Source organism: Gracilinanus agilis, chromosome 6, assembly GCF_016433145.1.
Source record: "Gracilinanus agilis isolate LMUSP501 chromosome 6, AgileGrace, whole genome shotgun sequence".
NCBI classification, from domain to species: domain Eukaryota; kingdom Metazoa; phylum Chordata; class Mammalia; order Didelphimorphia; family Didelphidae; genus Gracilinanus; species Gracilinanus agilis.
This window is the reverse complement of record NC_058135.1, coordinates 69318577-69337973: the sequence shown is the minus strand read 5'-3', so window position 1 is coordinate 69337973 and position 19397 is coordinate 69318577. Positions and strand designations below refer to the sequence as shown.

Genomic DNA, 19397 nt, shown 5'->3' with positions numbered 1-19397 from the left:
AACAACTTTTCATATATATATATATATAAAATTTTCCCATCTACTTGATCAAATGTGTGTCTTTTATCAGAATTTCCCATAATTCTAATTTTAAGTAACTAATTAGTCTTTTGGTTACAAATAATTACTCAGTGTTTATAGTACAAACTGTCGTAGAAATGAAATTAGACCTCATGTTGACATTTTTGCATTTCATTGGAAATCCAGTATATATTAAAGATGCTTTATTATGAGCCATTTTATTTTTATTTTTATCTTAGCTACAAAGCATTAAAAATATTAGAGGTATTACTTTTGAAGAAAAGAAAAAGTGCCTTTTGCTGAACTAGTAACCTTTTCAAGTTTCCTGTCTTCTTTTTTTTTCAGTGTAAAACTGAAGTTGTTGGCAGAGAAGGAATTTCCAAAAGGTGAACTGACATTATAAATGTCATAGGTCAAAACAGATATATGGAAGAAAGATGTCATTAAGAAAGCAAGCTAACATTTTTGGTGAAAAATTCCAATTATATCTCTGTTGAGAAAAACAGCAAGATTGCTTGTACATTCACACTTTCCAAACTAATTAATAACAAACTTGAAAAGGTTACCTGTTCAGCACATATATAAAGTATGTGTGTAAAATCATATGTATCTCATATATGTGAGATGTGAGATACATATACATATACTTTTACTTACCAAAAGGGAAATCTTTTTAATTCATTTTAAAAATTGGACAAGTTCTACTTTTAAAGGAAGTTGAAATTTTGTGGGTTTTGTTTCATTCATTGGGTTTTTGGTCCCGATAAATTATGTCCCACTTCATGACTAGACAACCAAAGCTCAAAGTGAAACACTCCAAATCAAGAAGTTTCACTGAAGTGAATTTTTTTCAAAATTCCCAATGGAAGTTTTTGCTGTTACATAATGCCAAGATAGATGCCCCCAAAATACAGGTAGAAGAGTGGGAAAGATAGGCAGGTTTAAGAAAAGGGGAAATTTCAATAACACCTTTTAAATAATGTCATGGTCATTCTTAGAGAAATTGCTTTTATATTCTGCTGCATACAAAGCAATGGCACTTCCTATATTTTCAAAACCCTTTTATCATTATATTGAATTATCTTTATTTTCCCCATTGCTGGAGCATGTTTTGTCTTAGCATCAAATATTCCAAAAAGTGCCACTCTCCTTCTGATTGCACAGCAAAAGAAATTTGCCTGAGAATACAGAAATGTATTCTAAGAGAGGACAAATAAAACCATCCCAGGAAGTGAAAGTATCCCTTATTTTCTATTTTTGTTTGACCAATGTGTAAGTTATGGAAATACGGCATAGAGACAGTGTTGATGAGATACATGTCTATTAAATCAGACAGGGGACTTGATCTAATAGTTTTAAAATGCATGTGTGTATGTGTGTGTGTGTGAGTGTGTGTGTGTAGATGAAAAGATTTTTTTAAAAATGAGTTGAGGTGAAGTGGGTAAGGATTCAGTTAGGTGGCTCAGTAGATAGAAACATGGACCTGTAGTCAGGAAGACCTGAGTCCAAATTTGGCCTCAGAAAATTACTAGTTATGTGACAACAGGAAAATTAATTAACATCTGTTTGCCTTGAACCATTGGAGAAGGACATGACAAATCACTCCAGTATCTTTGACAAGAAAACCTACAAACAGTATGGTTAAAGGGATCACAAAGTGTCAGACATGATTGAACAACTATACAGCAACCAGAAATGGCTGAAAGGCTATCTTTGAGGTCAAAAAGACCTGGATCCAATTTCTATCTTTGATTCCATGATAGCTCTATGATTCTGGCCATTCCTTAATCTCTTAGTACCTCAGAAAGATCTTTAAGACTACATATGGACTAGTGACCCATCTCTGTTAGTTAAGGAAATTTCTAACCAGTGATGAGCAAGAAGATATAGATATAGATGTATACATGCACACATATATACAAATACATGGACATTTACATGCATATACATATATGTTTGGGTTCTTGTACATTAACATATTTAGTGCCAAACCCATCAAACTACCAAAATGTTTTTTACTGAATTAGAAAAAAACTATAACAAAGCTCATTTAGAAGAACAAAAGACCAAGAATATCAAGGGAAATAATGAAAAACACATGAAGGAAGGGGGCCTAGCAGTACCAGATCTTAAACTATACTATAAAGCAGCAGTCATCAAAACAATATGGTACTGGCTAAGAGACAGAAGGGACGATCAGAGGAATAGACTAGGGGTAAGTGACTTCAGCAAGACAGTCTATGATAAACACAAAGAGCCCTGCTTTTGGGACAAAAATCCACTATTTGACAAAAACTGCTGGGAAAATTGGAAAACAGTATGGGAGAGATTAGGTCTAGATCAACATATCATACGCTACACCAAGATAAATTTAGAATGGATGAATGGCATGAATATTAAGAAGGAAACTATAATTAAATTATAGTATACTTGTCAGATCTCTGGGAAAGGAAAGATTTTAAAACCAAGAAAGAGAAAAAATTACAAAATGTAAACCAAATAATTTTGATTACATTAAATTAAGAAGGTTTTGTACAAATGAAACGAATGCAACCAAAATTAGAAGGGAATCAACAAATTGGGAAAAAAATCTTTATAGTAAAAAACTCAGACAAAGGTCTAATTACTCAAATATATAAGGAGCTAAAGCAATTATACAAAAAAATCAAGCCATTCCCAATTGATAAATGGGCAAGGGATATGAATAGGCAATTTTCATATAAAGAAATCAAAACTATCTATAAGCACATGAAAAAGTATTCTAAATTTCTTATAATTAGAGAATTGCAAATCAAAACAACCCTGAGGTACCACCTCAGATTAACTAACATGTTTGCAAAAGAAAGTAATAAATGTTGGAGGCAATGTGGCAAAATTGGGACACTAATACATTGCTGGTGGAGTTGTGAATTGATCCAATCATTCCGGATGGCAATTTGGAACCATGCCCAAAGGGTGCTAAAAGACTGTCTGCCCTTTGATCCAGCCATACCACTGCTTGGTTTATACCCCAAAGAGATCATTTGAATATACATTTTTAAAGTTGTTCTTGTTGTTGCTTTCCTTTACAAGAAATAGGAGTTTTGAACTTTATTTTGAATTTAATGAAGATAAACAATCTCAGAAACCCAGTTTGTTATTAAGCTACATTGGAAAAAGACCATAGGATCTTATGATTTAGAACTGGATGCTCCAGAGGCAATCTCATCCAACCTCTTCAATTTGCAAATAGGAAATTGAGGCATGGAAGCAGTCAAATAATTTTCCGTAAGTTACCTAGGTAATAAATAGCAGAATCAAGGTATAGCTCTGTGTCCATCCCAAAATCTAAAGGATGATCCAAGGAGGATAATTCTCTCAAGGGTCTTTCTTATCATTAGCCTTTAAAGTACAGGCCACCCTTTTCTTTATCCTCAGCAAGAATGCAAGGAAGCAAAGGAATTTTCCTGCTTACAGTTTGGCCTGAAACACTTCTATAATTTGGGGGTGCAAGGTAAACCTAGGGTCTCACATCAATAATAACAAACATTTATATTTTTGCCTGATTCCTCAAAGTATTATACTTTAATATAATATTTTCTCTCATCTTCACTGCTTTTGCATTATCCAGACTTTTATCTATTTCCCTTTTTTAGCCTTTAAACTGAACATCCTATTTCATTCTGGTGATGATGATGATGATGATTATTCATCCACAGGTGACTGAATATTTCAGTAAAGTGCTCTCTTACCACTTAAACTATTCTGATGCCTTTACTTTGTAGCCCGTTGAGTGTCTGGGAGGTTTTCTTTGACATTCTTATTATTACTGGTAATCATAGCCAAAGAAACTGTTTTGAATTGTCAGCAATCTGATTAATACAAGCCATTTTAAGTACCCCATAGAGTCAAAAAATGTCCTTGCTGAGAAGACTTTCCCATATGCTTTATAAATAAAATAATGTCAATTCTGCTTCATAGAAATAGTCATAATACCCTTTCATCTTCTCAGCCCAAATTTTGGAACTTTTCTCTGAAGGAGGTTTTACACATTTTGTATCTTAGGACCTATCATCTAAAGAAAGGGTGAGTTAGTAAAAATATTTTCAGTGGGTAGAATTTATGCCAGAGAACCTAAAACTTTTTGGACTTGGCACCTCTGATTACTCTTAAAAATTAATAACTCCAATTTTTTTAAATTTATGTGAGCTATATCTATATTTATATTCCTATGTATATTTATACATATATGTATATATGAACATACATATGCCAATATTTACAGCATCAGAAGTTAAGACATCTTAGTATTACTACCAAAATAATTTTAATCTCTAAACTTCTCAAGCTCCCCACATAACTATCATGGCTAGAAATTTCTCTATTTCAATTTTTTTATTTTTGTGTATTGTACTTAAGCAAGGCTATACACAGACAGACAGAGAGACAGAGAAGAGAAGGGAGAGAGAGACAGACAGACAGACAGACAGACAGACAGACAGACAGACAGAGAGACACACACACAGAGAGAGACAGAGAGACAGAGAGACAAAGACAGAGACAGAGACAGAGAGACAGAGACAGAGAGAGACAGAGACAGAGACACAGAGAGCACCAAGGACTTGAAATTTAATTTTATGTCATTCAAATAAGCACTTGTTCTCGCTGCTATGTTTTTATAACTACCATTGAGTTGAGGTGATATGAAAACAACAACAACAACTATCCTTCCTCTTATTGGAAGTTTAATGAGAACTGGCAGAATCCTATAATATCAAAAGAAAGAGATGGTACTTTTCTAAGTCTCATAGCCTACTGAAGGGACATTTCATTTCTTTGGGGCTCATTCACCAGTTTTCTTTAGCATATAAGTGTTTGTATATACACACCCATGTTTATGCATATAAACTATACATAAAATAAATGAAGATTTGATTTCAAATTATGAGTGAGCCCTAATAACTAGAGATCACTATAGAAGGCTCATCTAGGATATGCTTACTGAGCTAAGCCATACTACTAGTACTACTACTACTACTACTACTACTACTACTACTACTACTACTACTACTAATAATAATAATAATAATAATAATAGTTATTATTATTATAGCAGCTAGTGTTTATATAACATTTTAGATTTGCAAAATGCTTTATAAATATGATCTCATTTTGTTCTCACCACTATCCTGGGAGATGCTCTTATGGTCCCCATTTTACAGCTGAAGCAATTGAACTGACTAAATTCAAATGGCTTATACAAGGTTACATCGCCAATAAATGTCTGAGGCAGAATTTGAACTAATGTCTTCCTGTCATTTCTCCACTAGAAGGAAAATAAAATGAATTCAGAAAGCTAGGTTAGTATCTGATTAAAAAGGGTTTTCAACACCATTCAGAGGAATTTTTATTTTATCTTTGAGGTAATAGGAAGGCACTGAAGTTTCTTGAAGAAGAGAATGACATGGTCAGACGGTGCTTTCAGAACATCAGTTTCACAGCTGTGTTGAGCACCCAGTGGAAAAGAAAGAGACAAGAGTCAGAGATTTTTTTGGAGGGCTATTTAGATTATCCAGATGAGAAGTGATGAATGACTGACTCACTGTACAGCCAAGTGAGTGAAAGAGGCTAGGTAAGAGATATTGGGAATCAGGGAACTAAATTTCAAAATTTGAATCTGCTGCTTATTATCTATGATATGATGGGCCAGTTATAACTTGTTTAGGATATATTTTTCTTTAAAGTAATGTGGTTGGATTTTGACTATTTCTAAAGATTATTTGAAATATAAAATCATTTTCCATAGGGACTTAGATTTTATTCTAATGGAACATAAGGCAAGATAAAGATAGATAGATGTATATTTATATCTAGATAGAAATGTATTTCTCTCTGTCTCTCTCTGCCTCTGTCTCCTTCTCCCTCCCCCCTCTCTCTCTCTCTCTTCTCTCTCTCTCTCTCTCTCTCTCTCTCTCTCTCTCTCTCTCTCTCTCTCTCTCTCTCTCTCTCTCTCCTTCCCTGATCTAACATGATGGAACCTTTGTAGGTAATTCTTGAGTCAAGTAGTATTTTCATTACTATTATTTAATTTTTATCATATGATTAGTACTCAAGAAGTCTTTGACTAATAAACTTTTGGGATTGTCATTTTTTTAATTGAATCAAGAAAATGCTTATCTTAGAGTGCTTTGCAGTCAGCTCTTCCCCTGCACATCTCATAACAAAGTTTTTCTTCACATTTCCAATTCAATAAACCTCTATGAACCAAAACCCTGGCAAATGTCAAAGAAAAAAAAAAAAAAACAAATACAAAAACAGGAATTAGGAACTCTAACATTGGTAATGACTACAGTGCCCTCTAGTGTCTAGTGTCACCAGCATATTACTTGTGCTTTAATTTAGTTGGTGCTTTTGTCTTTTTTTCAGATCAGCATCTTCATGACCCATTTATCCAACTACGGGAATGATCGCTTGGGTTTATATACATTTGTGAACTTGGCCAACTTTGTGCAAAGCTGGACTAACCTGAGACTGCAGACTCTGCCTCCAATGCAGCTGGCTCACAAGTACTTTGAGCTCTTCCCAGAGCAGAAAGATCCTCTCTGGCAGGTAGGATTATCTCAGAAATGGGAAATGATTTATAAAAGAGAGATAAGCTGCAGCTAAAAATCAAAACAGCAACAATAACAACAACAACAAAAACAAACCCGGCAACAGAAAACTTTTTTTTGTTGTTTTTATAAGATGATTAACTTAAGCTGAAGTGTTGGAACTTTTAATTCCTGAGTTTAAATCCTGCAATAGACAATTACCAGCTATGTGACACTTAACAAGTCATTTGTTCTTCCTTAGCCTCAGTTTTCTAATCTATAAAACAGGGATAATAATAACACCTGAAAGAGTTATTGTAAAAATCAAGTAAGATAGATTGTGTAAAATACTTTTCAAACTTAAAATATATATAGTTTTAGCTATTATTCTTTTTCTGTAAAATACAATTATTTGGAGAGTTGGCAGAATTAAACAACACTCCATTGCATTATATGGCTGAAATTCTTTGACTGTTTAACTGTCATTTACCTGACAAGAATCTTAGATAATAGTGTATAAACTTATGATGGTGAAGATAATGATAATGAGGTTCAGCCCTATGATTTATTTATAGCTGTAGAGAATTCTAAATGTAGAAATGAGGCAGACATGATTGGGGATGTAGACTCGAAACTACCACATCAATGCAACTATCAACAATTTGGAAATAAGTCTTGATTGATGACACATGTTAAAACCAGTGGAAATGTGCGTTGGCTATGGGGGAGAGGTGAAGGGGAAAGTAAGAACATGAATCACGTAACCATGGAAAATTTTTCTAAAAAATTTAAAAATTTTTTAAAAAAGAAAGGAAAACAAATCTTCCTTACTTCAAGGTGGACCTCTAAGTGCTATCTTGTAGTAACTTTTACTCCATGATTATTAAAAGTCATGAAATATAAAAGGTCTTCATTTAGCTGAGCTTATCCAATCTGGAATAGATAGTATTTATGTATTAACTAATTTATTGATTCTTTCATTTATGTACTTAATCACTTATATATATATATAGCTATCTCTTCATTTACTTATCTATTTTTTATCAATTTATTATTGATTGACATTGATTTGTCTATTTTTGCTAGGCTGAAGGTGTAGGAGAATGTATTAAATAAGATAAAATAGAAATGACTTCCCAATGTAGCCTTCTAAGAGGTACTTTAATGGTTCATGCAACTTTGGAAGAATTTCATAAGATAACAGCATAGCTTTATCACAAAAAACAAAAGAAATAAATAATGGGAGACAGACAGACAGACAGAGAGAAGGAGAACACCAAAAAGACCCTGATTCACGTTCTCCCTATGACTCATCCTGGCTGTATGACCTTGTGCAACCTTAACCTTTCAGCAGTCTAGGCAACAAGACTAAGTTTCAGTGGAGGAGATGATTTCCTCACCAGGGAGTTTCCTAAAGCAGTGAAATCACAGATCCAGTCCCACTTCTTAATCATGCTCCCTTCTTTAAAAGTCCTCTACCACCTTACAGAAAGAGGAGACTTGACTCCTCACTGGAGCTGGAGAGTTAAACTAAAGTTCAATTTATCTGTAGGAATTATTGGGGGATGTTTCAGAGAGAGTAATTCCAATTGGGCTGAGTCCTGTTGTGAGGAAGATTATTTAGTTTTTATGTAGGAGACCTAACAGGAAGGGCTGGAGAATTCCACATGGAATGGGGAAGCAGGAAGTGTTTTTTCTCTCTCTCTGAGATGGACTCCATGGTGGTTGGGACAAGCTGTAACTGCCCCTGGGAGACCTCAGAGCTAGTGGAGTTGCACCCTGATTCCCTGGGATCTTGGAGAGTGGTGAAGGTTGAAAGCAGAAGATTGACATCTACTTGTGGGAGATTTTGGTAGAGACTATTAATCCCAACCTGAGTTGCAGGTTAACTTGGGCTGGGTCAGCTCCCAGAATCTACCCACCTGAAAGAGCACTGCTAGTGGTCCTGGAGGAGCGGGTACAACGCCGGAGAGAGTCTGGACTCTGCTGGGAGGATGCCCACTTCAGTCCTGCTATTCTCTGGGCCCTGCCTGGCTTAGGTCTCAGTTGAGAGTAGAAAAGTCGCTCCCCTGACCCTGCGGTCTGCCCATCGTCTGAAAGTGCAGAAACCCCTATTCCCATCCTTTACCATAGTTTCCTTAATTAAAATTGTTATAAACTCTTGCCATTTGCCTGCTAGTTTCCGTAGACCTCGACTAGATGGTGCAGAGTGGCAGTTAGGGTCTAACTGCCACTTCTGTTAACAGACATGTCCTTAGTAGTAAAACCCAGGCTCCCTACCTTGTTTGGTCCTGCCTTCTGACATTCCTGTCTCCCTCACACCCTTCTGGACCCACAAGTAATATTTAAGTCACCTTCCCTGGCTTTCCCCATTATAGTCCCACAATAGGGCTAACCTCAAAGAAGCAGTGGAAGCATAGGAATGTTCTTCTGACAGAAGAGAGTCATCTTGCAGAGGGTTTATCTCAAAATTCTTTTTTAAGGGTGCTATAAGAGGAAATGTTTGCCGTTAAGTGAAAGTTAACATTTATAGAAGGTTTTATTTACATTATATATCTTGTTCTTACTAAAAACTCTTTCAGTGGGAAATATTGATTTCACCCCCCATTTTACAGATGCAAAAACTGAAAATAAGACATGTTAAGTAACTGGCCCAATTTGACCCAACTGGTAAATGATAGAAGCGAGATTTGAACCCAAGTCTTACGTGACTCCAAACTTGACAATATACCATCTTCATGTTGCTTATCTTTGATGACTACAATTTGGCTCCCAGACTAATTCCTTATTACTTTTTTCATATATTCTATGTTTCAACCAAACTGCTTTCTACTTGTCACTCTTTTAAAAAAAAGGAAAATGAAAAACATCAAAAGTAAATACATCTATAAATTGAAGATACCATCAACTCTGGAATTAGAGTCTTTTCAGATTCTTCCAATTCTGATTTCTGACTCAATTGTCACAGAGTACTTTAATCATAGTCAAAAGTGAACAGAATTATAAATTTTTGGCAAACTTCAATTACACTATTTTGCAGTAAGACAAGCCCTTGATTTGATGATGAGAATCTGGAATTCAGATCTCAGCTTTGCTGTTACCTTCTTGTCCGTATCTGTAAAATTCTGAGCAAATTGTCACATCACCCAACTTCCTTTATTCTGAATTTTCTCATCTTTAAAATGAGCAAGTTAACGAAGCAATTTCCAATGCTTGATCATATTAATCTAACAATTACATGAATCATGCTTACTTTTAAGCCTTATAAATCAATATCAAAAAATAATAGCCACTATAATCAAATGTTATTTCCTATTAATTTGATACCTTATGTTTTCCATGGTGAAAATTGTTATGATAAGTGATAAATTCCAACTAATTTCCTTATAGGATAGCTGCCAAAATGAATATCCTATTTTGTCCACTTCACATCTACTCTGTGTTAAAAATAATCAGCAGCTTCAAAATGCAAATATCTATAGTATTTACAGAGAAGAAATATAAGCTGGTCCCTCTTGACCACTTTTGAGAAAAATAATAAATGATAAAAATAAAAGTTAAGTAAAAAGATAAAAAATAAGAAAATCATAATCCTAAATTCTTTCTAGATAATATGTACACTGATGTTGAAATTAAATGAAAGAACTCTAGATGAATTTTTATAATGGGTTTTCATATATGTAGTACCAGTCAAAAGCACATTCTATAAATTAACAATGTACTTTCTGCCTCATTTTAAAGTGTGACATTTTCAGAGACTCTAAGAGGAAAGTTACATTTCTATGTTTTCTAAACATATATTGAAATTAAGGACATCTAATGGAATAGTCTGACATTTTTAATAACTCTTTAATTATTGAACAGAATATTATTCTTTCAAGCTCAGCAGGAAAACTCAAAGATTCATAAAAGAATACCATTTTTCACTTTATTTCCTCCATGAATTTTTTTCTAGTGTGAGCAATGTGTCTTCTTTCACAAGATGATGGATGCAGAGATATGTATTGCCTGAGAACACATGTATGACCTATATTATATTACCTGCTACCTTGGAGAGGGAGGGGATGAAGAAGATGGATCACAAAATGTTAGAAAACAATTATTAAAAATTGTATTAACATGAATTTTTTTATTTTAAAAAAGAATCATATAAGAAAAGAATCTGGCCTCCTATTACATTTTGACTATTTATTAAGTACTTAGGATAACTGGAATATTCTGCAAAACTGGCTGATAAGGTCAATAAAAATTATAAAATTAAAAATTTTAAATGTTAATAAAGTATTGAAATACTTAATCTAAGGCTATTTTCTCAGTGTCCTATAGTGATTTTCTTCTCTCCTATTTCCATCCTCAGTAGAATATCATCTATATGCTATAGAATGCCTTTGCTTTGAAGATTCACTGATGCTGAAGTCAAAGGTTTTTACAGTTGTAGGAGAAAAGATAGCACAATCTTCTTTCCTGTGAAGCATTCAAGTAGCTGGGGTTGAAGAATTGTCAGACAGTACAAAAAATACTTTAGAGACAAGTTCCTGACACTCATTATTCTTTCTTTTCCCTCCCTATTAGAATCCCTGTGATGACAAACGCCACAGAGATATCTGGTCTAAAGAAAAAACCTGTGATCGATTACCAAAATTTTTGGTAATAGGACCTCAGAAAACTGGTGAGAGCTCCCTCCCTATATTGTGATTAAAGTTTTCAAATTACAAGCTGTATGATCAGAGAGTTTACCTTGCACTTTTGTCACTTTGAAATGCTTTCTCTAAATTCTAATGAACTAAGGCTTTTTCTTTCTGGGCATAATTGATGTTTAGCTCAATAATGTACTTAAGTGCACATCAAAGTGATTTTCTTTTTCTCAAGTTGAAAAGATGAAAACAAATGTCATGCTGGTTGAATATGTAAATTCCATGCCAAATGTTATCTATTCTCAAAGGGCTTCATTGACAAGTGTTATGATCATAACTTCTAAAATCAAGTTCTTCAAGTAATCCCACGATGAATGGCGGAACTTTCTCAAAAGTCAAGTGGGAGACATTTAAGCATCCGTCTTCCTGTACAGTAAATGCTTCACTGGGGGAAAAACAAAACAAGACAACTTTCTTAGGTTGTCAGCCTTCCCAACATGGTATATTGCTAAACTGACTCTTTGGCAGACATGACTATTTTTAACAAGCTAAAAGGATGTCTGACATGCCAAACTCCAAACTCCATAAACAAAGCTTCGTACAGTTTATGAGAATGGAGCCGCCATGTATCCATACTCAGCACAAAGCCATCTCACCTCCTTTAGCATTTACATTTATTTTTCACAAACTACTTAATTCCATAAGAATCATCCTTAAAATAATGATGAAGGGAAGGCTTAGAACCACCATTCCTGAACTTTAGTCTTTGCATTCCAGGATAGATTCTCTGGAATTGTTGATACAAGTCTTGAGTTTGGGCTGCATCAATAGTTCACATTTATATAGAATTTTAAGGTTTGCAAATAACTTCATGCATATCTCATGTGACCTTTACAACACCAGATAAGATAGTTATTATTATCATTCCCATTTTGCATATAAGGAATTAGAGGTCAATTGGCAAGAGCTCTAAGTCTGAGAGGCTGAGAATGGAGCCCAGTTCTTCTTGTTGCCAGGTCTAGCACTCTTCCTGTTCAGTCAACATTTACTCTATACTTGTATTTATTAATATCAACAAGCATTGTTGAAAAACCAACCTTTATTGAATATCTACTCTACTCTAAGCACTCTGGCCCATGGATACAAAGACCAAACAAACAAACCCAAAATAATCCTTTCTTTCAGGAAGCTAACAATTTATAAGTTGGAGAAAACATGTGCAGATATAAATACAAACAAACAAACAAACAAATATCTGTGTGTGTGTATGTGTGTGTTTGTGTAGATAGATAGATAGATAGATAGATAGATAGATAGATAGATAGATAGATAGATAGATAGAATAAACNAGATAGATAGATAGATAGATAGATAGATAGATAGATAGATAGATAGAATAAACACAAACTAATTGTAGGAGAGGAGAATCCCAACAACTGAAATGTGCAGTGAAATGCTTAAATACAAGAGGATGTATGAGACGTGCTTTGAAGAAAGCTACAAATTCCTCAGAATAGAGGTGATGGTGGAAAGCATTCCAGGAACAGGGGCACAGTCTTTTCAAAGTCATGAAGGTAAAAAATGAATAGTAATAGGACAATTTGGCCAGAATTCAGAATGCCTGAAGTGGAATATTGCTAAATCCAAAGTAGGTTGAAAGCATATTATGAAAAATATAAAATATGAGACAAAAGAGTTTGTATTTTACCTTAGTGGGGAAAAGAAGCAAGAGTCAGGGAGGAAGTGTGGTACAGTAAAAAACAAAACAAAACAAAACAATACATTTCAAATTATTTGACTTGAGTTTGAACCCTAATACTGCCTCCTACCACAAAAGTAATCCCTGACAAATTATTTAAAATCGCTCTTTGTGTTTTGGTTTCCTCATCTACAAAATTTGGAGATTAGAGTAGGTAATAAATGTTTCCTTCCAGAGTTAGATCTATATCCCTTTGATATTCTGGAGAAGGGGTATAATATGGTGAGACATGCTTTAGGAATTTCAGTTTGGTAGTTGTGTGGAGGATGAATTGGAAAATGATGACACTAGAAAGGCAAAAAGACCAGTTAGGAGGGGAGGAGTTCTTGAACCAGTAGTAGTGCATAAATGGAAAAAAGGAGACAATAGAAGTGCTGTGAAAGAAGAACTTATGACATTTGGCAAATAGCTAGATGTAGGGAAAAGGGAGGTAAAGTGAAAGTCTGAGAATCATTTTGAGTCATAGGTTAAAAATCTAAATAATTAACTAAAAGGATATTGGGGCCAGAAATAAATGTTAATAGAATAGTTTTGGTTTGGTTTGATTTGGTTTCGGGTGGAGAAGCATTCTAAAACACAAAGGCATGTGCCAGATTTAGTCTTCTCTTGATGGCCATGGATGGTTTCCACATAATAAGCTTGCCTAAATTGATTAATGTAGAGATAAAGGTTTATGGAAGCTTTTGAATTGTCCACAACACTTGCTCCCAGAAACAAATGAGCTAATTGGACTCTGGAATCTAGAACTGATCTGGCTTGGCCCCATTTAGTTCTTGAACAGAGATGAATCCCCACCCCCACTTCCCCTTGCTACCTGAGGACACAGAAAGAATAGCTAGAGGTATAAATAAGACAGAATAGGCCACTTTTCTACCTTTCTGAACCTGGGCAAGATATTTGAATTTTCTGAACTTCATTTTCTTCAACTATAAAATGAGGAGATTGGAATTAAGTGTTCTTACGAAAGCCTGTGAATTGTTTGTTTGTTTTACATTTTTATAGCCATTTCATTGTAATTGATTTCCTTCATGAGCCTATGGATTTTGTGAATTTTAAACCATCTTTATGAAAGGGGGTCCATAGATTTCACAAGATTACAGATGAGGTCCATGACAAAACAAAAAACAACTTAAGAATTCCAAGATTTCTCAGGTCCCTTCCAGCTCTAAATTTATGATTCTGTGATCCAGGTAGGGAATTTGAATGTGTAGCTAGGAATGTGACATAATGATTCAGAAAAAAAATAAGGCCTGAAGAAATGTGTGGGAGGTATCCACATAGAAATGATCATTGAAGCTTTGAAAATTGATAATCTCACAGGGATTTCTTCCTAATTTCCAGAGAAATAAGTGTACTGTGCAAAATGTTGCAGGGCATAAAAGACATCTGCCTGTTAGCACTTCTTTCAATTTTATACCCCTTTGAGGGAAAAACATACACATATAATTATAAATATGGGAAATGATCCTCCTTGGCCCCAGACCTTGAACATGTTCTCAGAAGACATTAAATTCAACAGGAATCTTGGAGGGGAGGAAATTAAAACATTTGAATCTGAGTTACTCTAGTGAACTCCTACTGTCTTGCCTTGCCATTAAAGATTATTCCTGCTTTCTGAAACTCAGCATGTCCAGAGCAGAGCTTCAAAAAGCACTGCAGGATGGATGCCTTCCCTTTCCAACTCCCTCCCACCTACACACACCTCCTTGTACACATGCAGCCGCAGTAGATGAGAATTAGACAGAAGGCACATTAGAGTATCTTGGTTAGATGATAAATTATACCTTGACTTCTTAATGTCAGAAGGATTTCTAACAGTTAATGTCCCACTTTCTGTAACATCTAAGGGGAAAATATTGGGGCTCTTTTCTGATGGGCCATCTATATATTTAGTATATAAGACATTGTCTATTTGTACTTGATCTGTAAGAACTATAAAGTTCTATTTTTTACATTTATTTAATCTGAAATATTTTCTCATATAATTTTAGAAACAATTCTGATCCGCTGGATTTTCCAGAATTTTTTTTTCTGGTGAAATCCATCATTTTTAATATGGATCAGAGAAAGAGACAAACAAGGGAAAGGAGAAGAGAGATCTTTTCCTGTGGACAGAGAGACAATGACAGAGAGGGAGAGATAAGAAGTTCCACTCCACATTTGGTTCTGGTGTCATTTCATGGTTGTGGCTATATAGATGAGTTGACTCTATTAAAATCTATATAAATTGTTTCTGGAAATCAATGTAGTATAGTCGATAGAGTGCTTCCTTGGGACTGAGCAAGCCTGAACTCAAGTTCAGGTCTAGCCTCTGACACAAACAGCTGTGTGTGTGACCTCAGGTAAATCATTTAATCTCACAGTGTCCCAGAAAATTCCCTATGGCTGTAAATTGCAGCGCTGATCTGACCTGCCTTGCCAGAGTATGTTTTCAGAGTTCCCTATTTAAATCAAATCACAAGTCAAGGCAAAAACCACCCAACCTAAAAACAGAGCAGATTGACAAGAATAAGGAGCATATCTAGTCCAGATAATTTGTTTGTTTGTTTGTCTTGGTTTGGTTTGGCTTCTTACAGGATTTTCGCTTGTGTTTTTTTGTGAGGGAATGCAAAAAATGCAACTAACAAATTACTCTGAAAACTCATTGATAAGTCTGAGCCCCCTAGAAAACACGACCTAACAGTTTAAAAAAACAACTATAGATCTCTTTTAGCTTTAAGATAGATGAAAAGGATTCATAAATGCTGGCCCCACTTAGGTCCCTTCTTTTGGATGAGGAAGGTTCAGGGTATGTACCTTTGGGATATGGAAGGGATTGGGAAACTTTTAAAGCAAAATAAAAGGATATATATATATATATATATATATATTTCCAATACCGTGAAGCATGATGAACCTGGGTTTTGCCTTTTCTATCACTGGCCTTATACATGAAAGGCTAAACATATTTCAACACTAATTAAAGGTCAAGTGGAAGTCAGAGGTAAATGGTTTCATTATGAAGAAGAGAATCAGAGTATTAAGAGGCCTTGGATGAGGAAAGAACGTTGGAGGTCAGGTCAACATCCTCCCCCTATTCTCCACAATATCCCTGCCTGGTTAATTCCAGCCTCTGAACACTTCAGTAATGAAAATTCAACTCCCTCTTTTTAGTTTTCACTAATACATAAGGATCAGCTGCATCTGCTTCCCTTTGAATAGGTACTTTATTTATTATTTTTTTTTTTTGGATAAAGGGAAATGAGTTTCAGGGAAGAGAGCACTAAATTTTCTGAGAACATCTTGGACTCTGTTTCACAGTCATTATCCATGAAATTTGTAAAGAAAATGTTTTCTTATGGTACAAGTAAATGAGTTTCAGTTTATCCATTTATCCACAGACACAAAGAGTACATCTGATTGGATTCAGGGATAATCTAGGCCTGCATTACCTGGTGTTCATTCCATGGAACCTTTGTGTTCTTCATGATAAGTAATAAATGCTTGTTTAATTGAATTGAATTGAAAATGAATAGGAGCTCTGTGTGAAAAAAGTTGATAATAAAGATATTTTCCACCAATAATATTATATGTGAAATGTTATATACTTCATAGATTTTGAGCTGGAAAGAACTTTAGGGGCTATTTAAATCAACCCCTCCTCATTTTACAGATGAAGATATTTTGGCCCAGAGAAGTGAAAAGACTATTCCCAAGTAGCCCATATAAGTGTCAAAGGGGCAGAGATTTATATGTCAGGGCCCTTAGACTCAAAAGCCAATGTTCTTTCCATTGGACCAAAATGCCCTTCAAAAAATAGGTATTATATTTGGTATGAAAATATACATGATTTCTTCTATTTTGCTTCTAAATTTCCCCAATCTCCTCCATATCCCAAAGGTAGCCATATACCCAGAACCTTACTCATCCAATAGAGGCAGACACTTGTGAGACCAACATTCATTAATCATTTTAATCTATCTCAAAGCTAAAAGTGATCAGTAGTTAATTTTTTAAAATTACGTTAGCCTATATCTTCCTGTATTCACTTGCTAGACAGTATTGTCTTTGACAAGATGACACATTTTGACAGATAGATAGGTAGACAGACATCAGACAGGTAGGCAGGTATGTAGATAGATAGATAGATGGATAGATAGATAGATAGATATAAAGAAAGAAATATATGTGCATATATATGTATATGTATATATATATATATATATATATATAGAGAGAGAGAGAGAGAGAGAGAGAGAGAGAGATAGGTAGATAGGTGGGTAGATAGGTAGATAGATGATAGCCAGACAGAACAGATATAAAGTAGTAGGATAAAAGATTATAAGAAAATACATATTTTACACCAGAAATTGAAACAAACAAGAATTCCCAGTGAAAGACACAAAGAATTACAAAGCCAAATCTAATGAACATTTCTAGACATTAACCTGGACATGGTCTCAACAGGTTACATGATTGTGCCAGTAATATTAAAATATAAAAAATAGTCCCTACAAGAGCTATTTATGACCAAAGCATACTAAATTCATGGATTAAGAATTACACAAGTTATAATCCCTTTTAACAAGAATCTTAATATCTTAGATCTAGAGGTAGAAAGGATATCAGAGGCCATTGAGTCCAACTCCCTCATTTTTCAATTTAGGAACCCAGGAACTCATATGACTTACCCAGTGTCATGTAGCTACTAAGGGTCTGAGGCAAGATTTGAATCCAGGTTCTCCACACTTCTTGAAGTGTGTTCTTTCTACTTTATCATTACTCTCTCTCTCATGAGATATTAAAAAAAAAACTGATTTCTAGAATTTATTCTGCCCAGAATTTTCTTTTTTATAACTTGGATCCTTCTGATAACATTGAAGAAATGTGGCATTTTATAGAAAGTTTTTGTTGTTGTCGTCATTTTGTTTGGCAGAGTACTTCAACACATTATTTCTTTTTGCCCTCATTCAGTGATTACAGTGTAGGTAAAATAAGTAATTTTGGATGTAAGTACTGAAACATGAAGATCTTCTGGATTTTTAGATCACAAGGTTATAAAGCAGAGAGAATGAAGAGGCCTTAGAGGTCATCTAGCCCAACTCCCTCATTTTATAGTTTGAGGAGCCTGAGGCTCAGAGTGGTAGATTTGCCCAAGTTCACACAAGCAATAAATAGCAAACCTAGAATTTTAACACAAGCCTTTTAGCTCCAAAACCAAAGCTCTTTGTCCAAGATCCCACTGAAAATATGTGGTGAGGTGAGGATAAGAACCTAGGTATCTAGAAGCCTACCTAGTTCAGTGCCCTTTACACTGTATCATACTATCCTCCTTTAAAAACATGTTATTATTCAATATTTTTGGGTTTCTTTCTATTTCATTATAGTTTTCCCAGTATCATTCTCTCTCTCCTTTGAAGAGAGTCGTTTCATAGAACAAACGGCATTTTAAAACAAAAGGAAAGGAAAAAAGATCAGTATAACTGATCAATACCACAAAAGTCTGAAAACATGTGCAATATATAACATTTGTAGACCTCACCGCTGCAAAGAAATGGAGAGATTGTGCCTTCTCATATTTATTTTTTTAGTTGTTCTTTTCATTTACATTGTTATAGTCATTGAATATATTATTTTCTTAACTCTGCATCACTTCATCATTGTCCCATGTTCAAAACATTCATTATTTCTTTACAGTGTGCCATATTCGTTTAGCCCAGTGATTCCCAAAGTGGATGCTACCGCCCCCTGGTGGGTGCTGCTGCGATCCAGGGAGGGGGTGATAGCCATGGGTGCATTTGGGGGCGGTGAATAACTGTAAGGGGGAGGTGATAGAATGTGACAGGGAGCGCTAAGTAATATTTTTTTCTGGAAAGGGGGTGGTAGGCCAAAAAAGTTTGGGAACCACTGGTTTAGCCATTTAGCTAATTGATGGGCATATCTTTGCTGTTGATCTATTTTCTTTAGTATCCAAATTCCAAGAAATGAAATTTTAAAATGTGCAGGATATAAATATATTGATATTTATCTTCTTTATTTTCCCACTGATGGAAAAATGATAGTTTTCACTGGGAAATTGTGCCTTGACTCTATTGACCTTTAACCTTCTTTCCTCTTTCCAGGTACCACAGCTTTGTATTTGTTCCTGGTTATGCATCCTTCCATCATTAGTAACTCCCCCAGCCCAAAAACCTTTGAGGAGGTACAGTTCTTTAATAGAAATAACTACCACAGGGGGATTGATTGGTAAGATGGGTTATTAGTATAAATCTAAAAAAAAGTGTATATACTGTGCACAGTAAAAAAAAATAGCATTACTGCTCATACTGTAAGTTTGTAGACATTCCAAAGTGCTTCAGTCCCTTGGTAATTGAATAAGCATTAGGAAACCCAAAGATTGGAGATTACTTTTCTGCACCTGTGAAAGAGTGTAGG

General features: G+C 34.8%; 1 protein-coding gene across 1 annotated transcript in view; it reads left to right on the top strand.

Moving 5' to 3' along the window:
- LOC123251409 (bifunctional heparan sulfate N-deacetylase/N-sulfotransferase 3) overlaps nucleotides 1-19397 on the top strand; it is a 192345-nt gene that overhangs the window by 148113 nt on the left and 24835 nt on the right. Inside the window, exons 6-8 of the mRNA XM_044680660.1 lie at nucleotides 6427-6609; nucleotides 11163-11259; nucleotides 19085-19208. Of these exons, the coding sequence (XP_044536595.1) occupies nucleotides 6427-6609; nucleotides 11163-11259; nucleotides 19085-19208 (404 nt within the window). The remainder of the gene's footprint in view (nucleotides 1-6426; nucleotides 6610-11162; nucleotides 11260-19084; nucleotides 19209-19397) is intronic.